General features: G+C 35.1%; 1 protein-coding gene across 2 annotated transcripts in view; it reads right to left on the bottom strand.

The window, feature by feature from the left end:
* Positions 1-26,428, bottom strand: part of LOC125660388 (G protein-coupled receptor kinase 5-like) — a 45,923-nt gene that overhangs the window by 6,588 nt on the left and 12,907 nt on the right. Inside the window, exons 2-14 of one of the 2 annotated variants that reach the window (XM_048892198.2) lie at positions 20,268-20,354; positions 14,713-14,825; positions 12,287-12,364; positions 10,749-10,852; positions 10,414-10,506; positions 9,949-10,153; positions 8,593-8,783; positions 8,052-8,089; positions 6,882-6,971; positions 5,203-5,291; positions 3,384-3,503; positions 1,619-1,756; positions 1,023-1,160 (exon numbers count right to left, since the gene is read on the bottom strand). In XM_048892198.2, coding sequence (XP_048748155.1) covers positions 1,023-1,160; positions 1,619-1,756; positions 3,384-3,503; positions 5,203-5,291; positions 6,882-6,971; positions 8,052-8,089; positions 8,593-8,783; positions 9,949-10,153; positions 10,414-10,506; positions 10,749-10,852; positions 12,287-12,364; positions 14,713-14,825; positions 20,268-20,354 — 1,484 coding nt within the window. Of the gene's footprint in view, positions 1-1,022; positions 1,161-1,618; positions 1,757-3,383; positions 3,504-5,202; positions 5,292-6,881; positions 6,972-8,051; positions 8,090-8,592; positions 8,784-9,948; positions 10,154-10,413; positions 10,507-10,748; positions 10,853-12,286; positions 12,365-12,475; positions 14,542-14,712; positions 14,826-20,267; positions 20,355-26,428 lie in introns of those variants that run through there. The other variant, XM_056148945.1, reaches the window with a different exon arrangement.

Here is a 26,428-nt window from a genome sequence, read left to right as displayed (position 1 = left end):
TAAATACATAAGAGTATTGATATAAAATTGATTTGTTGGGGAAAAAATATCAAATATCGGCGCATTTCTCAAAATATTAGTTGAAACACAGGTAAAAACATTTGAGCATTGATTTGAAATTGTCAACTGATTCTTGAAAAAAAGTTAGACCGACTAAGAATCTTGATGCCAATGGGTCAATGGCAATTCTCTCCAAAATAACCTAAAAACTATACAAAAGACTTATAGGCGAGTACATACGGTACCATAAAATGTTAATATTATGTGGGATGTGGGAAATCCTACATTTCATATCGAGGTCTTATAAACTTTCATGGTATACATGTATACTGAGTGTATAAATTCAAAACATTATACAATTTGACACTAATTCATGTAGAAGTAGTGTTTACTGAAAGTTCCTAAAACCCCCAAAGATTCTTGTTTTCAATAATTCACAAATAATTTGACAATTTCTGAGAGAGTTTGACTACAGATGCTACCTTTCCCCTTCTGTTGTATATCACAGAACTCATCTAGTCAAAAGGAACAAGAAAAGGTTTAGGGGTTGTGATCTCAATCCTTCTCAAGATATGGGACCATTTTAAAAAGAGTGGGGCTAAAGAATGTCCCCCTGACCTGTTCCAAAGACGTTTTTACATAAACCTGCCATGTTTTTCTTATGTCTACATTATACCACTTTGAAGAGGGCATGACCTTCAATTGAACAAACTTAAATTCCCTTCACAAAGGATACTTTTTGCCATGTTTGGTTGAAATTGACCAAGTGGTGGGTGTTAAAAACATTAACTGTAACATCCAAATTTTCTAAGTAATTTCCCCTTTTGAGGAGGCTGGTTTTTCATTTACATAAACTTGAATACCCTTCATCCATGGATACTTTGTGCCAAGTTAGGTTGAAATTGGCCATCAGTTTTTGTTCAAGTCTGTGAAAAGTTAACAACGCCACAGCTGACAAACAAAATTTTGATCAGGTTAACTAATAATGATTCAATATTCACAATAGCAATATAATTTTGTACCTCATTCTGCCAAGGTATAGATACACTGCCAGTGCTGAATTTCGTGTAAAATGAGTCGTCACTTGCATCAAGATTCACACCTTTCACTGTGGAAAATTGCTCAATGTCCAACACATCTTTACAGTAAACAGCCCTTTTCTGCGAACAGAGAACACAACAAATCAGTACAAGCCAAATCACTCACTTTATGTTCCACAATTTTACCATCAGATATAAATTTTGTTTTGGCCTTATACCCATCCGAGTGTCCCTATCCACTGAGTGAAATGCATGCTCTCTCTCATTTTCATTAAGAAATATACGAGCAAAAAAATCATAAATGCATTATACCGTTTTCAAATTTTTTTTATCCTAATTGTAAATTTTTTTTTTTCTGAACAGACATTCACAGTTTTGTGAAATAAAATACTCATGTACTTACAAAATGAAATTGTTTTAAGTTTCTCCAATTTTCCAAACTCAGGAAGCTTTAAATTCATATGAACTACTATAGGTATAATTTCAAAGACAGATACTGCAGTTATTTACAATGATCTCAGGCATCTATCAAAAATCTAACTGACACACGTCGACCTGTTCTTGTTTTTATCACTTACATCAGGTTCAAACGGAGGATTACAAATCCCAGCCTGTAACCGTTTAAAGTTAATTGTTTTGAAGAATTCATGTGATTTAACATCTTTGGCACCATACGGACCACACCCCAGACGAGACTTCGGATCTTTGTTCAAAAGCTAGAGAAAGAAAGGAAAATGACCATTATAAACATGACAGATTTATCCAATCAATGCAACAATAGATGAATACCAAATTCAAAATTTCACATGTGACACCGAAAGCTTTTTCACAGATTTCAGATATCCATACACGGAAAATCTGAAGAGATTTGATTTGCTGAGAAAATGAATCATGTGACCAAAGCATGAGCCAATGACCTGGTCGTCCATAGAAACAACAACTTACATTCTTGCAATAACCTGTAGGTGTATAAGGAATGGTATTGAAAATAAATGGCAGTTGGGTCCTCAATATTGGAGCAAATGTCCTCCTAATTTCATACTAGAAGATTTGCAGGAATGTTTCCTTTTGCACAATACCATATATACTCGCCTATAAGTCGAATTTTTGAGAGTTAAATTTTGGTCCAAAACTCTATGTCTGACTTATAATAGTGTCTTAAGAAGATTAGTATTTTTCTGGATGGCGTAATGTATAGCCTAGTATTTTTCAAACAACAGAAACATGGACGAAATAAACAAAATAGTAACTGTTTAATTTCTTGAGAATAAAAAGTGAAATATCAATGTCATATCCCAAAATATTATTGGAACACAGATAAATACATAAGAGTATTGATAAGAAATTGATTTGTTGAGAGAGAAAAATATCAAATATCGGTGCATTTCTCAAAATATTATTTGAAACACAGTTAAAAACATTAGAGCATTGATTTGAAATTATCAACCGATTTTTAAACGAGATGTTTGTAAAACACATATGCCCCCCCATGGTGCAAAATTGAAAAGGGTTATACACACACATCATTTAATTGAGAGTAGTATCATCAATTCAAATATTGAGCAGACAATATCTTCCTATGTCAAGAGTGGACTGACCATGTGACCTAAAAATCAATAGGGGTCATCAACTCCTGAAGATGTATCAGTGTACCAAGTTTGATGTCTGTCAAGCAAAGGGTTCTCAAGATATTGAACGGACAGTATATTCCTATGTCCAGTTTGACCCTTGACCTTTGACCATGTGACTTCAAAATCAATAGGAGTCATCTTCTCCTGAAGATGCACCAGTGTACCAAGTTTGATGTCTGTCAAGTAAAGGATTCTCGAGACATTGAGTGGTCAAATATATTCCTATGTCCAGTTTGACCCTTGACCTTTGACCTCAAAATCAATTGGGGTCATCTACTCCTTAAGATGTACCAGTGTACCAAGTTTGATGTCTGTCAAGCACAGGGTTCTCAAGATATTGAGCGGACAGTATATTCCTATGTCCAGAGTAGATTGACCCTTGACTTTTAACCTTTTGACCTGAAAAACAATAGGGGTCTTCTTCATTTCATAACCAACCCACATATGAAATATCATTACAATCAAGTGCATGGTTCTCAAGATATTGAGCGGACAACGTGGTCTACCGACCGACAGGTGCAAACCAATATGCCCCTCTTCTTTGAAGGAGGGCATAAAAATGTTAGACCGACCTATAAATGGGTCAATGGCAATTCCCTCCAAAATAACCTAAAAACTATACACCCGACTTACAGGTGAACCTACTTATAGGCGAGTATATATGGTAGTCATCTTTTTGTTACACAAATGTGTTACTGATTTGCACACTAACCTTTTTACAGACGTCCTGGCAGTCCTCCGAGAACTTGACCGAGTACTCCTCCTGGTCTTCTTTCACCCGCCTGTCCACTTCCTCGCGCTTCACTTTCTCCTTCCGTGCCCGAAATGGTCCCTGTTAATCATTTGTGATCCTTCTCAATTCACTTTTCAATTTCTTTGTGCACAAAATTGAGGATCTATTCCACATTATTTATATCTCATGATTGATGTACAACATGTAGGATATGACACCACCATTGAAAAACACTACTTTCAACTGTGCTGAAGCATGTACCAGTCTAGTACAGGAAACAACTCTTTTCTTGCAGGAAATTTATTTTTGCATAAATTCAAAATCCTTGTCTTGATGTAACAAGAGATGTTTGTAAAACACATAAGCCCCCCATGGTGCAAAATTGAAAAGGGTTATACACACACACATCATTTAATTGAGAGTAGTATCATCAATTCAAAATATTGAGCAGACAATATCTTACTATGTCAAGAGTGGATTGACCAGGTGACCTAAAAATCAATAGGGGTCATCAACTCCTGAAGATGTACCAGTGTACCAAGTTTGATGTCTGTCAAGCAAAGGGTTCTCAAGATATTGAACGGACAGTATATTCCTATGTCCAATTTGACCCTTGACTTTTGACCATGTGACCTTAAAATAATTAGTAGTCATCTTCTCCTGAAGATGTACCAGTGTACCAAGTTTGATGTCTGTCAAGCAAAGGGTTCTCAAGATATTGAGCGGACAGTATATTCCTATGTACAGTTTAACCCTTGACCTTTGACCACGCAACCTCAAAATCAATAAGTGTCATCTTCTCCTAAAGATGTACCAGTGTACCAAGTTTAATATCTGTCAAGCAAAGGGTTCTCAAGATATGGAGCAGACAGTATATTCCTATGTCCAGTTTGACCCTTGACCTTTGACCATGTGATCTGAAAATCAATAGGGGTCGTCTTCTCCTGAAGACGTACCAGTGTACCACGTTTGATGTCTGTCAAGCAAAGGGTTCTCAAGATATTGAACGGACAGTATATTCCTATGTGCAGTTTGACCCTTGACCTTTAAACATGTGACCTCAAAATCAATAGGGGTCGTCTTCTCCTGAAGATGTACTGGCGTACCAAGTTTGATGTCTGTCAAGCAAAGGGTTCTCTAGACATTGAATGGTCAGTATATTCCTATGCCCAGTTTGACCCTTGACCATATGACCTCAAAATCAATAGGGGTCATCTACTCCTTAGGATGTACCAGTGTGCCAAGTTTGATGTCTTTCAAGCAAAGGGTTCTCAAGATATTGAGCAGACATTATATTCCTATGTCCAGAGTAGATTGACCCTTGACCTTTGACCTTTTGACCTGAAAAACAATAAGGATCCTCTTCTACTCATAACTAACCCACATATGAAATATCATTATCATCAAGTGAATGGTTCTCAAGATATTGAGCGGACAACACATGGTCTACAGACCGACCGACAGACCGACCGACCGACAGGTGCAAAACAAATATGCCCCCTCTTTTTCAAAGGGGGGCATAAAAATAAGGTTCTCATTGATAATTATGTAGTGATCAAAAGTTTCAACATTCACAAAAATTATTTATCTCTGATAAATCTGATAAAGCATCATGGAAATACAGTCTTGTGAAAAACGAGTGATTGAGAGGCTAAAATTTTCCAAACCAACATTTTTTCTACATGTTCAAATGCAAGGCTATAATTATTTTTCACTGTCTTTGAACTACATTTCAAGTTGCATGCAGGAACTTAAAAGCAATATGACTGGGAATATTCATCACATCTTAAATTCTCACCTTTCCTTCAATCATTTCATAAATAATGCACCCAAGGCCCCACCAATCCGGGCTGAAGGAGTATCGTTCATTTTTCACCACCTCAGGAGCTGAAGAAAACAGATAAATTCCTGTATCAGTTCAAAAGCAGGCCCATGGGCCTCAACAGTCATCAGAGTATCAAAATCCAAAGAATTTAATCAAAAGTGTTGCATTTTGAAGATGCAAGATTGGGATGTCCTAGCCTTATCAGTATTGTGTTTGACTTTGACCTCTGACCTTCTTAAATAATGAGCATCTTCCTCTTACAATGTGGAACCTGTGTACATTTGATTATTCTATCATCCTAGCCTCGTTAGTACTCTTTTTTTTATCTTTCCCATATGGTGCTGATGGATGAACAGGCAGCCCAGCCAACAGACAGACACACTGCACTATTTCATTACACATCCTATCTATGATGATTGAACATGTGTATAATCCGATTATCCTAACCTTACTAGTATGGTTTCTTTCTTATTTTGTGCCTGTAAAATGACCAACGTAAATTTGACCTTCACCACTGACCTATCAGGCTATGACCTTGAAATACAATAAGCATATTCCTCTAATCATTGGCAATATGTGTACCAGGTTTGATGAACCTAGTCTTTTTTAAGGACTATTTCATCTGATCTAGCTCACAAGGCTGAAGGGACATGCACAGACACACACACAGACACACTGCACCATACATAATATGACCCATCTATGACGGGCATTTAAAAACACATTTTTATAAGTGTTATATCAACACTATGTAAATATTTTGGACCCACCCAAGGGTCAACTTTGGAACCAAAAGAAAGGTCATAGAACAAGGGATACAAGCGTGAAATATAAAGCCTTAGCACTAAGCTATCAGAAGTTATAGCCAAGGGTAAAGTTTTTCAAAATTAGGTCAAATTCCAAGTCAAGGTCATGAGGTCAACGATTTTGACATCAAAAGAAAGGTCCTGTTGCAAAGAATACACATGTGAAATATGAAAGCCCTAGAACTAAACGTTCAGAATTTATCAACAAGACAAACAGACAGACCAAAAACTATACATATCCCCCAAAAACTCCGAGGGCATAAAATTGTTTAAAACCTAATGACAATGCTTGATGGACAGCAATTGAATAGGTAAAGAGAAAGGGACTTCCATAACTTAAACAAGTTATATATAATGAAGGCCCAATTTGGTCCCTAAAAATACATGAAAGTTGAAATATATTTGTTTCAAATCTCCATTCTTGTGTTACAAATGCCTTAAATGATTATTTAAAACCAAATTCGTGAATGAAGCACTTTATCATCTGAAAGCATTCTTTTGCTGATAATGCTTGTATTTGATTGAGCATATCAGAGAACGGGATTTATTTTTCTAGGCTAAGCATTGACCCATCTCAGACAACCTAGTAACAATCTAAATCACATTCTCAATTGTACTTTGTATTGCAAAGAAAAATGTGCAATTTTCCAATAATTTTTTTTTTTAATTCTGTGAAAAGTGTTAAACTTATAACATCCTACCTAAGGATCACCAGCACTTTTCATGAATAGCATACATCAGAAAGGTGTATATAAACTTCTCATTTACTTTGCTTAAAAGATTGACAGTTATTACCATGCATAATCCTTTGTCAAAGTCACAGATCTAGAAGTAAAATCTGATTACCCATATAGCCAACAGTGCCCACACGGCCCTTGATTGTCTCCCCTTCTGGCACCTCTTCAGCAAGTCCAAGGTCAGAAATCCGCACATGCCCTACAAAATGATCAGCATTTTTGTTACTGTTCAACTTAACACAGACACGGTAAAATAATGCACATTTTCAATGTTTTAATACATGTCATTCAAAATTTCAAATTTGTGTCAATATTCAGATTCTTTACAATAAATTTCACTCATTTTTTTGTCATTGTAAATTTCAAATAAAGGTACCACATGCTATCATGAATGCTCTTAATATATCAATTATTACGGACAATTCTTTCTACTATGGGTTAAAGGGGAATGAAAGCCCTAGCTGTCTTGACAAGTGTCATTTTAAGCAGTAGTACATGTAAGCACACAAACAGAATCAGAAGCTCCAGTGTTGGTGACCAGTCACTGATGTTTATACAATGACGCACGAGGAGTTCGTGACAGAAAATGTTTTTCTTTCGTCTGCATTTAACATGCTTTCCTTTCCTCATATTCATTAAATCTGTATGAATTTCAAATGTCAAAACAATTTCAAGATATCTGCTAATTGATGTAATCAGTCCTGCACGTGCTCCTTTCTACAAGTTGCATAAATATGAATGTCAAAAGAGATTGAAGGGCCACACGGCTTACCTGAGTTATTGCATTTTCAAATACAAAACAATCCCAATTATGGCCCCATCCTTGCCTTTGGGGGTATGATGTTAACTTGAAACTACATTAAATATGCATGCCTGCCTATTTTAAAATTTGAAAAAAAAGTATACACTTGTGGGTTCCTGATAAGATTTAAACCCCTTATCAGGACTGTGTCTTGGCCCCTGATGGTGACTGTGCTACATGACTATGTTAGCATATCAATGTAATATATTGTAGCCTTGTGTTTCTTGAGAAGATTTTTAAACAAGTTCCTTAAACATTCTCGTGTTAAAACTCAAATGGCCCTTTTTAGGCTCCTTTGAGAGTCAGAGATATATCCAAAATGTTCCTACCTAAATACAAAAACTTAACAGATGATGAGCAAATTATGATCAGAAAATCTCACTTGAGATTTCAAATCAGCTGCTCAGGTGAGCTAAAAAGTGTTAATGATAAGAAATGTTAAAAACAATCGAACTACTGATTTAAATCTACAATTACCATGATCATCCAGCAAAATATTTTCTGGTTTCAAATCCCTGCAAATAAACATGATCACATTAGTCAGAAATGCATGTAAAACTTAGGAAATACATTAACAGTAAAACTGGTCTATTTCACATCTGCATGGTACCAGCTAAATGAAAATTTCATGAGTAATTTTACAATTTTGCCTTATTGCAAATTTGAAAGAGATTAGCTCATTTCCATGTTTACAGTATATCAATTCAGGCTTTAAGAAAATATGATAGATTCTTAGGATGCTGCCATTTTTTGCATATATTTTTTTCCAGTAAGTTACTGATTTTCTGCAAAGAGCACATCCAACTGGGCTCATATTTGAATCACTGCATGAAAGGTACAACGTTACGGGGATGTCAGTAGAAAACTATATGCATATATTTATAAAAATACTCCATACTTTTCTTTTGTATGTATGTGTGTGGGTTTTTTTTAATTTCAGTTGTTTTGCGTTCTCTGTAAAGTCCCCCCCCCCCCCCCCCCCAAATCAAAAACCTCAGCACATCAAAGTAAAACATACCTATACACAATTCCTTTTAGATGTAAATCTTGTAATCCACATGTAATTTCTGCTGCATAAAAAATAGCTCTTTCTTCTTCAAATCCTGGGTTACCCATATTATGAATATGAAACTTTAAATCTCCACCATTCATAATTGTCAGTACTAAACACAATGCCTCTTTGGTTTCAAATGCATAGGCTAAACTAACCTGGAAAAGAGCAAAACAATGGATTTCAATGTGTTACATTTAGATGCACTCTTAAATGAAGGCTTCACATTAATGTTGCATATTTTTTTTCTCAAATGCCTAATCATTATAAATAAACTAGTTGTATTGAAAACATTAAACATAAAATCTAATGTATACAGCAATGCATTTTATGAAAGAAAAAAGGTATTCTAAGTATTTTAAGATGGAGACTTCTGCTAAAAATGCACTTGTGCCCTACAATATACCTGCCAATGCCAATTAAAGACCTATCACTAACTAAAACACTGGGGTGCTTACACAAATTGCCAGTATGAATGCCAATTGTCTAAGGCATGTATTGGAAAAGCATCCTAAATCACTCAAATTATTTGAATCCTGAAAATACATTTAAATAAAAAACGATGATAAGCAGGATGCTCTACAAAAACTTCAAGCCTTTTCTTTCTTTTTAACCAATTTAAAACTAAAATTATCATTTTCTGACATTGCTATCGTACTTTACGCCAGTTAAAAGCATTTAGTAAATGCATACAAAACCTCGGTTTTGGTTTTGCAAAACAGCTCAAAATGGATCAGAATGTTTGTTCATAGAAAAATTTCTTCTCTGGAAATCTTGCTCCATTAACAACAAAGGCTAGATGGAGTGATAAGTGTTAAAGTCCTCCATGAGAATAGAGCTATTTACTTTTGCTGTCTGAGGTGTATGTTTACAATTATCTTCACACCTCATCTGCTGTCTGTTTCAAATACAAACTTGAAACAGAGACAAAAAGTAAGAGCAACACAAGCCCAAATCTGTGTACAATCCAGAGACAATCACTACAAAACCACATCAAAGAGGAGAGGTTATCTGCAGTAGCACTGTGTACTTAATATGACATCTGTACCATGTACTTAGGGCTTTATGATTTGTACCATATACTATGTTACTATGTAACCCCCCCCCCCCCCCCCACCACCACCACCACCACCACACACAAAAAGAATTCAAAGGAGAGACAGATAACGTCTACAGACTTAATCTGTACATGAGGTATTTTCAAAATAGGTACCTCACATAAGATCTTCATTTACTGCTTAATAGAGTGAACAATAATTTGCACACAAACTATCTTAAACTATGTAAAAATCTTGAATCAAAATAAAAACAAAACATACTTACGACAAACCTTGAGTTGACCTTTTGTAGAATTTGTTTTTCATTCAGTGCCATTCTCTCACCATTTCGTTTCTTGATTCGCTTCTTTTCCAGCTTTTTACAAGCATACATTTTCCCTGTTGCTCGTACCTGACATGCACACACTTCCCCGAACCCACCCTTCCCCAGTACCCTATACATTCTAAATGTATTTTTTGTGACGGGTTGGCTGCAAAATAAAAATTAGGCATTGATGATGTGTGCACCAGTAAAATAATTCATTTCTGTTTCTATTTTGTTTTTTGTTTTTTTGGTATAGTGGTATAAGTTATAAAAGACAAATATAAATTACATGATTTTCATACCCCATCCCCTTTATTCTCATCATGAACTTTTAATATCTAAAGGAAGCGTCCATTACTACACTTATCGTATTATTTTCTAACTTCAATTTATATAAAAAATATCTCTTGGCAACAAATTTCTCACCTTTCTAACCACTTCCATTGTAAATATCTTTTATAAAACATGCTGTCTAAGAATTCTTTAAATGGTTCAATTTTTAAGTGTTCTGTGATTAATCTGGAAAATAAGACCAAATACATGTATCTGTTAAACACATATGATACAATAGTCACTTATAGAAACTAGGAAACATAAATGAACTGTTCAACATAAAAAGATATCGATGTGAGAGCACTGTACAGTGTACATTAGGTATAATAAAAACATTGACAGAGTTGAGGATTGTAAGACTTGATTTACACATGAGTTAAATATTTCTTTACTGCAATTATGGCTGTGAATAAGATTATAAAACTTACTCTACACATGAGTTAAATATTTCTTTACTGCAGTTATGACTGTGAATATGGTCCTGAATGGCAGTAATATGATTTCCGTTCACCTGATTCACATACAAATCAGACTGGAAAAAAAAGAGAAAGATGACATGGTCAATTCAAAGCATAGTTAGTTGATGTGGCTAAATAATTTGTGTATCTTAAATAAAAGGCAACAGTTGCCATATGGATGCAGCACTTGTCCAAACTTCTGTACAAATGGTGTTGAAAGATATATTCATAGGATTTTTCCTGCACCACATTTCAAATTCAACAACCAAATTCTGATCATCCATGCCCTTTAAAGTTATTGTAACTTGATCTGTGCATTACAAAAAGGGGGGAAATTTGGTACAAAAAGTTTCAGTGTTAAATCATAACATTTGAGATATCTTACGAAGACAATTTTTCTTTTATTTCAAAAGTGAGAGGGTATCCTTTAATGATAGAGAACCTTTATGTGAAATTTCATAGCACATCCACAAATGAAACCAGTGACCTTTTCCTTTTGACCTCAAAATAATGAGGTTCATTCTAATGTCATGGAGACTCTTACTGCTGAAGTGCTTGAAATATCCTTCAGAAACTCAAGGTATTACGGACAGAAAGACCGGCCAACTCAACATGGGCAGTCTGTTTAATATGCTGAGCAGGAGGTGATAAATAATTCAGATCTTGAACCAAATCAACAAATTAAATACCATATTTGACAGCAATTATGTTGGGTATTTAGGCTAAAAATAGCTAAAGTGATTACAGATAGAATCATCTAACATTTTGTTATGATGAAGACTTATACCACATTGTCACTACACTTGTAGATCAATGGTAGAAAAAATTAATCATGTTCTACAATGAGCTCCCAGTATTACCATAATAAAATGGTGACATTCACTTTGCTATGTAATTGAGGACTCGCATAGTTCAGTATCCTAGCAACAGAAAGTTAGCCGATTCAAATGCCAAAATGGCCACTGTTGAGCTTTCACTGAGCAAGTCTAGACAGCTGTAAATCGGTACATATGTACTAGTCTTTGCTTCTGCTTGGAGTTACCCTACAATAAACCGGGCTTGTCTCAAGGAGTCTGTGGTACTCATCTTCTTCCTTGATGTTAAGTATGAACTAACTAACATGCACATAATTGTCACTGCTAATGCCCAAACAAACAAACTAGTACAGTACAACCCAACTGCAATTGCAGTTAATGATAAACAGGTTGTTATCAACCATTAACATCTCAATGTTGCTGAATACTTGAAGTCATCAAAACATCCTTTACCATTGTTACATCAAATAAAGATTTTCTCATCTTGGTTCCTTGTAAGATCTAGTGATCTTAACCTTACAACCTGTGTAAATATTTTTATAAAATATCAAGCAATTTTGATGATCCGCATTGAAGCTGTGCTGGAACCGTATAAATATGTAAAACCACTAACACAGGTACATTTACATGTAATTTTTGAGATGGCTGGGTGCATTTGCAATGTCACTTAGAGCTGGATAATCTGATATTTACCTTGGGGTCTAGATATGTTTCATAAACTTTTTTCGCTTCTTCCTGCCGCTTTTCATCTGGTGCCACCTCATAGCTTACCTAGGAGAAAAGATAAAAACTCTTCCATTAAATTGTACATATTTAAATACCTGGAAAATGTCAAATAACCCATAACTGATACAAATTCACTGGAGACATGTCCATATATACTTGTAGTCTTGGCACTTCCATTTCCAACTTTGATTAGGCCAAAAATAGAATTATGTGCGTTTACTGTCACATGCTGAAACAAAATAGGGTCAGTAGATTGATTGCTAAAAATTTATTTTCAATTTTTATTTTTCATTTTATTTTTATTTTTCAAAATGGGGACAGCAGATACATTTGTAATTGAAAAACGAAAGTCAGTGGATGTAGACAAATCTGTAATGTGGATTATATATATTCTTATGATGTACCTATATACCAAATTACAGTTGAACATGTGCATCAGCAGAGTAAATGAATGGAAACTGAATCAAGACAGAATGATGGAAAAGGGTCATTCTTTTCGCCCCAGCCATCTTATGGCGGAGTCGCCCCAGCCATCTTATGGTGGAGGCACCAAAACATGCCTGGGTCAGTGGTGAAAAATTTAACATTGTGTCAGTCAGGAGACCATAAACAGACATACAATGTATATATTTTTTTATTTGGCCATGCTGTAAATTACTTTATGAATAAATTGTGGGTTTTTTTTTTTTTTAATTTTCATGTGGTTGTATCTTGGTGAACATAAGACTGGCTGTCCAGCACCTGTTGACAAAAAATTAGGGCCAATTTTAGGGATAAAAATCAGAAATTCTAGGGCTAAAATTAGGAATTCTATAACTAAATTAGGGCAGTTTTTAGATATTTAAATGAACTTACCTTTGCAAATTTGACAATATAGAAACTCACACAGGGATTTTTTTACCCCTTGAATCCAGGGGCCAGGGCCTTCAAGTTTGGGGTAAATATCGATATTTGATTGAAATTGTGAAATTTGTTTCATACAAATAAATAAGAAAAACAAGCAAAAAGTTAACCATTTGATATTTTATTATCAATGTGGCTGGCTTAAACAAGCTTTAATTTCCAGTCTTTGGCAGAGAAAAAACTGTCACAATTTTTTTTGCAACAGAGTGGCACTGAGGTTGGATGGCCCCTCATGGCATATTCCCATCAAAGCATCCATCATTTGGGAATTTTTAAGCATCATTTTGGGAAAAACACCTGCTTTTTAGCATTGGGAATGGGGCCGAATTCCGGCCCTCTACAGACCCTAAAAAAATCCCTGTCACAAAAATCCTTATCAGGCTTTCCAGTGGCCCTAAAATTCCTTTAAATTTTTTTTAGTTTTGCTAAAATCCCTAAAAATATGCTGAATTCAAGTTTGTAGTTTGCAGATCTTATTCAGAAAATGCAGAGAAAGGCAATTGACCAGTGGATCCATGTGTCGAGCTTGTTAACTGGTTTTGTCTGTGACAAAGATGTTACTATTAAGGTTAGAGCCAATAACAGCTGGGGCAATGGAACCCTGGAAGGTGGCCTTCATACACTTCAGTATTTTAGTAAGGAACAAAGTGAACATTCATGAACATTTACATCTCAAATGGTGTTATGAACATATTCTTCTCATATCTATTGGACATGCCAAGATAAGATATTTTACATGCGAAAACTTGGTGAAAATAAGGTCTCATGAAATACATGTATTCCTGATTTACTACTTCGGTGAACCAGGTGGTTTACACCTGTCAGTTCATTCTCTCACCAGAAGGTGCGTTACGCAAAGCTACATACACCTCTGTCAATGCTTGGAATCACATGACAATATTATCACATGATATAAACAATCATTCTTGGTTTCCTTTCCCTTTAAAAGTTCTGGCAACAGGTGATACATCAGGCTCTTTTCATAGCCCACTGACACTTTAATAAGTACATATTTACCAATTAGCTGTTTGTCTCCTATTCTACAAGTTTTATCGTATTTTTACAGTCTTTCTTACTTTTGATTCCATGTTTACATTTAAATCTCTACCACGTGAATGTCCTACATTCATACACATATTACGAAGTAGTTTGAAATTTAAGATCAGAAAACAGCTATTTTAAACAATTTACAGTAAGCTTCAATTTAATTGCACCAAAAACATTTCATAATATGACTAAATATTTAGTCCAAAACATAAATGTTGGATATTAGAAACTTTTACAAGATTTCTGTAAAAAGCCGTTGACAGAGGTGTAGTGCAAGGAGCGCACGGAACTCTGGGTAGAGAATGCTGTCAGTTTAGGTATACATATGGTTTTTTTATAAAACTGTTTACTATGTATAGCAGTTTTAGATGAGGGGTGAAAACTTCACTGTTTTATACTATGTATAGCAGTTTTAGATGAGGGATGAAAACTTCACTGCTTACCACTCTGTCCAAGAATTCAATGGCCCTGGCAAGTTCTGGCTTTCTGGAACAAAATAATCGGAACAATTCTCGGCCTACTGGTTGCTGATCAACAATGTAGTCATAGGTGTTTGCTATAAAAGAAAAATGTGACAAATCAAGTTATTTTTAATACAAAGCATGGCATGATAGTGAAATACTCCACTTCCGGTAGTCACCATTTCCATGAACTTCCACTGTTCAATTACAGCTGGCAGTTAGTCATCAAACCAATACAAATATTAGTCATCAAACCAATATAAATATGGATCTTTGAAATTGATACATTTTCAATTTTCAGGCTACACTGTCTCAAATGCTCATCTGAACCATGTGCTAAAAGGGACATGGGCTTGATTTTGGTACATGTACAAAAAATTATTTAGATATATGATAGTATTTTTAAAATATGTGTAAAACATAGCAACAAACCTAAATTTAAAAAAGAAACCGACACAAAGATGTATTTGAGGCATCTAATCTTTTCATTTTCAAAACAAGGCACAATTGCCCTGTTTGTGTTTACATGTCATGTGACTAACTTTTATAAACTACAAAGTTGATGGCTTTGGTGGGGTGGGGGGTGGGGGTGGGGGGTGGGGGGGAGAAACCATTTACAATGAAATATTTCATACTTTGTGCTTGCTCCCTATATTGATTGGTCATTAACTTATGTGGAATGCTTTAGACATACTTTTTAAAAATCTGGGTGTTCTCACCTCCTCGAGTGGTTTCCTGGATATGACAAGCGTGTTGACAAACAAGGGAGCCAGATTTCATGTAAAATACGAAGTATATCCGGTGTAAAAATGTTTTTAATCCACTTATTTATAAAAGATCTCTATTTTTATAACAAAATATTGTCATTTCAATCGATCAAAAATCTTGTCCATGCCCCTTTAATACTACTATGTACACATTATATTGCATACTGCAACAATCTCGTCTCTTTGAATTCATTCACTTAAATATATAGTGATGTTACAATTAAGGTTCAGGTGAAGTGTCACATACTTTGACCTCATTGTTAAGTGCTGTGATCAAATTTATACGGAATATAAAAGTATTGCTGATATTCATATTTTCCGTCATGTTTCAAAAGAAAGTCGGCCATAATTTATGGTGGGTTATTCCTCCTCAATGTTGCAATTTCAGTTGCCCACATGGCTACTGAAGCATTGGGCTTATTTTGGTGAGGCAACATGAAATAACATAACATTTTTATTTCACTATATATAATCCTGACCTGGATGGTCCCTCTTAATTCGATGAATAACAGTAGACCCTTTGTTTACATTGAGTAAGAAGTGTATTCACATTTCCAAAATAGGTAAAAAGGATTATAAAGTATTTGGTTTCAATTTCTTCATTGTTGTAAAAATTGTGATGTAAGGAGATTGTTCTTGGAGTAGATGCTGATTCTGTGGAGTAAAGAGATTGTCCTTTAAAATAGGTACTTATAATGCCAACTTTCCCTAATTCTGACAGGATTTTTCTGATTTAATCCATCAGTCCTGATTTCCTAATTGGGATTTTAACAATACCACATTCTCCTAATTTAAATTTTTTGCTTCTCTAGCTACCGCAGTACCACCATATTTTTTCAAGGAGAGAGGGAAAAAAACCAAAAACATGGAAAATTGTCCAATACCATTGCATGGATTACTGATCAGAGGCTCAATTAGAATTGTCATGATAACCCACTTGCCCTGGGAAGTGTTGTTTTTAGACTAATTATGAGCATGTGCTATTTGGATTTGGGATAATGAGTAATCCTTCATTAGTGTAAATATTTTGTGGATGAATTGGCTACCTTTTTTTTGTAATCTCAGATAAAAATTCATATTTCATATTTTTATTCATATTTTTGATATTTATTTATAAATTTTTGTTTTGTTCTGTCTGTTGTAAACAATTTGGTTTCAGGTCTGTTGGGGAGTTCTACAAGACTGTCACTTCGAAATGAAAATACTTGAACCCAATCAAAAGAATCCCATATTCCATGCACAAGTATTTGAACCCTATTAACATAAAAATAGTTCTTGTGCATCCATGCTTCTCATTATCATTTTCTGAAACTAACAATATGTAACAAAAATAAAACCAGCCTAGTGTGAAATATATCAGGTGAATTTTATTATCAATGCTTTATCCTCCTACACATAAACTCCAAGGAAGTAATTAAATCAATGCATTCACTGTTGATGTACTGGTCCAATTCAAAACCTGAATGACATGCTACAGTTTGCCTAATCATGGAGTTAAATTTTGTAGAACCTTAATTAATCAGATCCAGGTGTTCCTTTCCTATAAAAATTAAGTTCGTGTTGCATCCCAACACAATGACGATAAGGTGAAATTAGCCGATTCCTCTTATATTTCAATCCTAATCAACACGGGAGAAAATATTCCAGAATCTTTAAACACGTGCTTTGCTATACAAATAAATAAATGAGGTCAATTACTAGCATCAACAATTCTGAAGAGGGGGAAAAAAATTCAACAGGATAAATCTAGGTTACTCACGAATTTCTGATTTATAGCTTTCCAAAAGCTTATCAGTTATGAACAATGTTGCCAAAATTGAAATAAAAAAAAAATAACAATGACCTAACAGATGCTAAACAGCAACCACGATCTCAAATAATCCATGAAATAAATTTTTTGTGATATTTGCGTCCGCATTATATATCTTGGCTCTTTGAGAAATGCATGGTGCACAAATAAAAACGAGGGGATTATCTTGAATTCATGAACTTATGCCACACTGCGAATACTTCAATTACTAACAGCCAGACAACAGTTGGATACATTGCATTTGTCTATCTGAAGCATTTAGGAAGATTACAAAAGATACATGTGTTCTTTCTAAGTCCTACGTCCTCCTCTCCAATTTTCTCAGCTCCAGTGCTCAAGAAAATGTTTCGTGGGGGTCAATTTCTTTTCTGAATAACTTAAATTAGGCCTCGACTGATCCACTAATATTAACAACAGTGGCAGATATGAATTCTGGGATACCTAAACATATCCCACCACTATAAATCAGCTTTTACTTTTTACTTGGTCAGGACTGTAAAACAGAGCGTCTCCTTAATTCTTTTAGATCCCAGGACACCTTTACTTGAATGATAAGCTAAAATCTTGATTTATAGTATCTTGGGCCTAAATGATTATCACCAAATCAATAAAGCATAACATCCTCAGGTCACAAGGAGCTCACAAGATATAGGTGTCAAGTTTCCCTGCTGGTTAATGTTCTCTTACAAGGCCATCAGAAATTCACTCAAGCATGTCACTGTCCATCTCATACCAGTCCTTAATGTAACCTTTAGGTAGTATGCTTGTAAGCAATCATAGTTTTTTTTAGAAATTTATTTATCATATATACCATCATATTCATCTAATGACTGTATCGAGTAGGTAAAAAAGTCACTCTTAAATCAGTCCTCACTGTTGAGCAATACAGTCTGTGCCCAGGTACCAGCATGCACAGTTCAATAGCACCTGTAGGTACTTATCAAAACAAGTGGCCAATGAACCACATGCCTACCTGAGCACTAACATTCTCTGAAGCGAAACAATAAATCCTAATCAATTTTAATGACCCTGACCTGCAGGCCCTTGTGTGAATAAACTCGAATTTACACTGCCTTTAGATGGTTGCATGTAATAATTTCACACATTGTACTCTCGTGGAGGACTGGATGTTGAGTATTTTTTCAAAGAATTTTCATGTATTACATTCCTACATATTACTTTTTAATTCTTTCTCGAGACCCCACCCTGAAATCAGGGGTCAATGGGTTTACAGCCTTTAATCTACACTTTATGAGGATGCTTGCATATTTATTTGACAAACTATACAGTTGTGGTGGTTTCTGAGATGAAGATTTTTATATTTTCTTATACCTTCCTATAGAAGTAAAGCTTTAGACCCATTCCTGATCCGACCATGGCGGTCACGGCGTGAACAAACTTTTTTATTATATGATTGAATAATTCCTAGCTCTCTAATTGGCTGAGATCCAACAATGTAGAAATCATACTACGTTATGTTTACCTGCACGTGACCTTCCAGGTGAACATAAGGAATTATTTTTTCCACATAGGACCAAAAATAGATCGTTGAAACTTACAATTAAAGCAAAGAACAATCTTGAAGGGTTTTTTAATCATTTAATAAAACAATTATTGCTGTTTTCGAGGTCAATATGATGATTTAGCCACCTTCGAAGTACAATATTCACCTCACCCTTCGGGCACGGTGAATATTGTACTCCTCAGGTGTCTAAATCATGTATTGACCTCAAAAACAGCAATAATTGTATGATATCAATTGGACATATTGCAGCCTTGTGGTTATTAGTTAATGATCAAGAGGAACATTTTTTCCTGTAAGTTCTTATTCAAAACTTGAAATCCCACTTAAAGCCTGCTCCAGGGATCAATGAACTTGAAAGTACACTGCATGTGTATGACTGTATAGGAATTTGACACAAGTGTCACCTGAAAGTTACAACTAGAAGAAAGGTTCTATACGGTGGATCATCCATTTGTAAGTCATGACAAAAACAAATCCTGACAATTTCAAAAACATCATGCTACACTGAACTGAATGTTCCAAGAATCCATTTTGTGCCAGACATCGTATATGTTTTTGTACCCTAGAAAATGTTCAACCTCATTTTATATTCACACTCTCCACTCTCATTTTAATATGGGCCAATTCGAATTATTAAACCTCTTCTACTAACTAGGGATACACTGCAAATTATTTTAAGATGAATACAACACAGGTCACAGGTGGAATATTTCCCAGCATGCACGGTTAACACATTTTTTTATCTAGTAAATAACTATCATGGTTTATTAAATTTTTGGTAGCAATGAATTTCGTGATTTAGAACCAAAAAAACTGTTCTTTGTCTTTGAATAGAATTTGTAGTGTGTTCCAAAAGGACAAGTCTGATGACCGAACACTAGCAAATTTCAGTCAGGCTAGTAAAATGTAGGTCTGAACTAGCCAAATTGGACTAGTAGACTTTTCAGGCTATCTTTTTTTCATTACTGTTGAAGTAAAGAAATTTTCATCTGCTGCCGAAATAAAGAGATGTTATGAATGAAGATATAAGCAGGAGTTCGACCAGGAATTGAAAGATAGGTGGTCATTGCTCACCTATGATGATAAGGACATGGTGATGAAAAAAAAATATAAACATTATCAAAGAAAGCAAAATGAATGGGGGGGAAAATTGTCATTTAACTATCCCAATTTCAGAGGCTAGGAAAGGGTGATTTAATTGGGCTAACAAAGTTTTGCCATCACTAGCCTGAATTGTCTATAGTTTGAGCTAGTGTTGAAAAAGGTTTTTGGTACTTGCTGGAACTTGTACTTCAAAAATCAAATGATTTTGTGGTCTAGCATAACCACGAAAACGGATACAAAATTGGTTTTTCATGAAAAATGATTAAAATGACATTATGATTGAAGTCAAAACAGGTGGACTCCACTGAAAACAACAAATACATTGACTTACGTATTGAGTTTTTTTTATGTATACAGGTCGATATGTGGGGAAACTTAAGGATTTGCTTCCATTTCTTGCTTTTTCCTTTACGTTTTCCTGTAAAAAGAAAGAAGTGTTTAATGTTCATATTTCAAAACTTAGCACATGGGTTTAAATACATTTTGAAATTTCTTTACAATACCAGTAAATTAACAAAACTAATAAATATAGAGCTGTTCTAACGGGACAAATACCTCCTGCAGAACACATTGGATGGTAGGAAATTGTGAATTGGTGCTCATTGCAAAATAGTTCTTAAAATATACCCTGAATAACGACAATATAACACCCCCCTCTCAAAATATAAAATATCCAGAACTTCCTTGAATGTTAAAAAATTTCAATCAAAATAGCAGGTGCACAATTTCATTATTCTTATATAATATATACACAAAGTTTTACTTAAATCTGTTTGTCAGTATTAAAGATATACTCTGGACAAATTATGTCAATGGGCGGACGGACACTGTGATTTCAGTAACTCCCCATAACTTCGTTTGCTGGGGTATTCACATGTAATACAAGAGGCCTATGGGCCTTAACTGTTGCCTAACTCTCACATAAAATCTTTTCATGTATATAAATAAAAGAGTTGCATGCTGAAGGTGCAGGAAGTGCATCTCTTCACTTGAGAACTGAATGGGCTTGAGTTTTTACGATCTAAGGCAATGTTCATTTATTTCTACTAAGTTGTGGCCTACGCAAAGATTTCTAACTTTTCAATGCCAATGACCTTGACCCAATGTCCTTCAATCAGGACCAATACAAACGGTCTTCTTATTAGAAATCTTTGTGCCCGCAATGAACTTCAAACAAAGTTATTCATTCATCCAACCTTAGCATCCAAGTCCCTTCATGATAAATATTACGTACGTCTATTTTAACAGCTAGGAATACTGGCAGAAATGAAAGTAGAATGTTAATTTAGAACAAGAAATGTTTCAGAACATGTATTCTCCGCATGATGCAAAATTGAATGTATTACTCAATTGATAGTAAGTGTCAAAACAACTCAAGATATTGAGCAGACAATAACTTTATATGTCCAGAGTGGATTGAACCTTGACAATGTGACCTAAAAATCAATAAAGCTCATCTACTCCTTGGGATATACCAGGGTACCAAGTTTGGTGTCAATCAAGCAAATTATTCTCAAAATATAGAGGAGACAATATATTACTACATGTACATATCCAGTTTGACACTTGACCTTTGACCATATGAACCCAAAATCAATAGGGTTCACCTACTCCTCATGATGTACCAGTGTACCAAGTTTGATCTTTGTCAAGGAAAGGGTTCTCAAGATATTGACAGATAATATCTTCCATGTCCAGAGTGGATTGACCCTCGATCTTTAACCATGACCTCAAAATCTATAGAGACATTTGCTCCTTAACAAATGTACCAGTGTACCAAGTTTGATGTCTGTCAAGCAATGGGTCTCTAAGATATTAAGTGAACAAGTCCAAGTCTATAGACCAACCGACAGGTGCAAAACAATATGCCCCCTTCTTTTTTTAAAGGGGGCATAATAATAAATTTCATTTTTGAAAATTATACATGAAGACATGAACTGCAACATTGAAACTTTATGAAGCTTGTTAGCATGCAAAACACACAACTGAATGAAAAATCCTCCCTAGTTTTAAAATAGGCCATTTTTCTCTGTCACTATCACTGTAAGGGCAGACTACAGTCAAGTGTTGTGTGGCTTTTGTTTTCGTTATATATAATTTATACATGATGATATTTGACTAATGTTTTCTATTGTTCATGGTTTGCAGTAACATAAAATGGTTAGATTCTTGGGGTTTTGTAAAACCTTGATCCCCATGTGTCTACCTAATGAGCCATACAACACATTATAAAACAATTCTTTATTTCTTTATTATCTTACCATCCAAGCTTCATAAATTCACAATTCTTTCAACTGATACAGTATTATAAACTAGGATTCTGTGGATTTCATGAATTATAAACACTTCAGATAGTAAACTATCATTGGGAATGGCAAATTACACATACATATGGCCAGATGAGACATTTACAACCTCTCTAGTGCAATTGATCCCACATGGTTTATCAAAAAGGCTATAAAATATTTTTAACATATTGGTAATTGAGACAGAATGAATTCAAGCCATTAATGAGAAGCTAAAATTTCCTAGCAACAATCTTTCGATTATAAAACAAAAGACTGCTCTACTTTTTTATCAGTCATATAATATATAATTTACAATTAATATTTCCTAAGAATGGAATTTAATCTGACCTAATAAGAACCTTTACTACCATATAGCCAGGGTTTTTTGGGGGTATTTTGGCGGAACAGAAATTTGGATGTACAAGGTATACCGTTAATTTTGGTAGATAAAATTTTGGTGAACTTATTGTTATTTAAGTATATGTATACTAATGTAATTTAATTTTACAATTTTTATTTTAGTGAATCTTTGGAAATTGCCAAAGTAGACCAAAACAAGAGGTACTGTGAGCAATGCTCACTAAGAATACCCCCCGCTTACCCCAATCTCCCAAAGGGTGTTGGTAATAGGTAAAACTTCAGTATTATGATCCAAAAGGTATCTAGGAACACAGCATCTCCAGGAGATGAAAAAAGCCGTTAAAGAATTTAAATGGAAACCATATTGCTACTTTGATGTCCAGTGGAAAGTAGGGAACATCTTCATCCCATGGGTAGTCCATATGTATGATATGGTGACTGTAGGTGGAAAGGATAATGCTTTAGAGCCTGGAAACCATATTGCTACTTCGATGTCCAGTGTGCTTGACCTTTGACCCCAAAATCGATAGGGAACATCTTCATCCCATGGGTAGTCCATATATATGATATGGTGACGGTAGGTGGAAAGGATAATGCTTTAGAGCCCGGAAACCATTGCGTCTACAGACGGACGGACAGACAGACAACCCGATTCCAGTATAACCCCCCCCCCCCCACAACTTGTTGCGGGGGGGTATAATTATAGATCTGCCAAACAAATCGGCTGATAGGTATTAAGACATGACTGAAGGGGGAGAGTAATAAATGGAACATCACAGGTGTTTGTGAAACACTTTCCTTCCCCATGGCAACAAACAAATACTCCAAGGTCAGGTTTTTTTAAGGTCTTTATTTCAAGGGCCTGGGCCTTTCCAATTAGGAAAAATGGCAACATTTGTTTGAAATTGAGAAAAAATGTTTCATACAAAGAAGCTAGTACTGAGAAATAATTGGACTCCTTCTGACTTTCAATTTGGTTAAAGCTAACCTCATTCAAATAAGCAGAGGCCAAAAAATTACTTATCTATTTTGAAGCAAAAATTGTAATCTGTGGGCCTGTGAAGGGTATTTATGAACAATAAGGTTACCCTGCTTTGATTTGTTTCCATTGTTTAGGAATTTCAAAGCAAAAATTTGGAAAAATACCTGCTTTTTATCATTGGAAATGGGGCCTTATTTCGGCCCCCTACAGACCCTAAATAATTCACTGAAGGTCAAAATCTTTGGTACCAAAAGAAAGGTCTATAGTCACAAGGAATGCACATGTGAAATATGAAAGCCCAATCACTCACCATTCAAAAGCTATGGGCCAGGTTAAAGATTTTAAATTTAGATTAAAATCCAATATACATTGAATGAGGTCAAAGATCATAATTTATAATGAAAGGTCTTGTCATAAGCTATCTATATACAACATGTGAAAGCCCTGTCCCTACCTTCTATAGTTCAGGAAATATTGCCAAGTTCACTTTTATTAAAAGCAAGCAAAACTCCACGGTCAAGGTCACAAGAGTGAAACCTTTGGTACCAAATTGCCAGTGTTCTCACAAGAAATGCACATGAAACATGACTGTCCTATCACCCACCCTTCAAAAGTTATGAGGAAGGTTAAAGTTTTTGGACAGACAGGACAAAAACAGTATGCCCTCTGATCTTCAATATGGGGCATTACAAGAATACAATGTTGAGATAACGGATGGCAAAATAACTTCACACTATCCTAGATGATATACATAAAGATATTAGAGAGGAAATTCTGCCAAATATACCTAATATACTAGTGTTTTTGTTCTGAGGTTTTGGAGGAGAGTAGTTCCTCTTACGCAACTGATGAATAGAAGTTCTGATGAGATAACAGAGCTGGGATAACCACAAGAAAAGACTTTTAAAAAAAATAGAAAGAGCACTTTACGATTTAAAAAATCAATGGCATCTGGAGAAGGTAGCCACATTGAATGACTTATAAGCTTGAATTATCTGTTCATCTTTTCAATTTCAGCCAGCATTGCCTCAGCATGCATGGGTTCACTTTTTACCCTTCCGTAGATTAGAATAAGCCTTTAATATTTCAAACTTCAACAAGTATAATAAAGCATTCAAACAATGATGGATCTGACACAGACAACTAATATTCTTCACAGAGATGGGAGACAAGTGATGAAGGGAAATAAAATTCTTGGTATATAATGCATAAATTTCATTCATTGATCACGGCCTTTAACGTTCCCTCTATTTTACCGCCCTATCAATCTTCAGTCGATGCTGGTTTGCTTGCTTTTACCCACGAAATCTGCCAATTTCCAATAGAGTCAAGAGAAAATGAACAATTGAGCATGAAAGTTTCCATTTCCCCCCATTTCAAATGTGTCTTTTACCACTGCATTACATTGAAGTATTTACGACAATTCAAGCAGTTTTGGTTATTTACTACAATTCAATTTGGTTGAGAAAGATGACATTTGGTGTGATGGGAATGTATACCAATTATTGGCCAACAAATGAAACAAGAGGCCCACAGGCCTTATCGGTCACCTGAGTACTAGTGAAAAGTATCACTACTCCCAAGGGTTATGAAATCTAGAAAAAATTTCCTGTTCTGAATATCTAAGCTAAATTCTAATGTTCAGCAACAGTATAAAACAAGACGTGTTCTTAAAACTTCACTGCCCTCAAAAGTGCATACACTGATGAAAGGTTTTACATAATATGTGTATTAACATTAAAAGATATGACTAATCTGGACCCATCTTGTGAAATTCGACATTTTTTGTACATTCTTTCCTGCTATTACTAAGTATGCATTTAGATTTTAAACAGTATCAGCAAACTTAAAGAAGTCCTTCAAATCATTATAATTTTGACACCACCCTGAAACCAAACCCTTACCCCTACGATCATGCAATTTACAATCTTGGTAAAGGACTACCTACTCCTTTCAAATATCCATTTAGTTTCAATTTAGTATTAATAGCACTAAAGATGTTAATTAAATGTTTTACACATAAATATTATATACTAAGTTTGGCCCCACCCTGGGGTCAAAACTCCTACCCCAAGAATCATGAAATTTACAATGTTGGTAGAGGCCTTCATGTTCTACATCATCATGCATTTAGTTTTTCTTAAACATGTGCTGTTCTAGAGAAAACTTTTGAAAATCTGTCAATTTTGGGCAGTTTTTGCCCCTTCCTTAAGGCTCCAGGGGTGCAGGAGTCCTGAAATTTACAATTTATGTCTCCCTTGTTCCAAAGATGCTTCATACCAAATTTGAAAAGAATTCGAATGGTAGTTATCAAAAAGAAGTTAAGATTTTTAAAGAAATAATTCATTTTCACTATATACATGTAACAATACATGACCATGCCCTTGCACAAGAACCCCTACCCCAGGGGTCATGAAATTTACAAATTTGGTAGAAGCTTCCTTGCTCATCCTTACTATATACTCACTTCTTCTGCTAGATGCCCAGGATTAAAGAAGATTTTTACAGAAATACATAAATTTTACAGGATTTACCTAAGGCCCCTTAAGGTGTGGTGGTCATGAAATTTACAATATTCAGTCTCCTTCACCTACAGATGCTACATACCAAATTTGGTCATGATTGGCACAGTAGTTTCTGGGAAGAAGTTGTTAAAGGACGACACACGGCGACAGACGCAGACCAATAGCAATAGGTCACCTGAGTGACTCAGGTGACCTAATAAGTGTGTATTTTCACAAATGTACCAGAACTCCAAAACCCTCCTCCCCACCCCAACCCCTCCCACAAAAGGCCCTCCTCCCACCCCAACTCCTCCCACAAAAGACCATCACCTACAAACACATATACATATTATTTCTG

The sequence above is a fragment of the Ostrea edulis genome, chromosome 9 (genome assembly GCF_947568905.1).
Source record: "Ostrea edulis chromosome 9, xbOstEdul1.1, whole genome shotgun sequence".
Taxonomy (NCBI): domain Eukaryota; kingdom Metazoa; phylum Mollusca; class Bivalvia; order Ostreida; family Ostreidae; genus Ostrea; species Ostrea edulis.
Note: the sequence above shows the minus strand (reverse complement) of the source record. Positions and strands in the feature narration are given on the sequence as shown.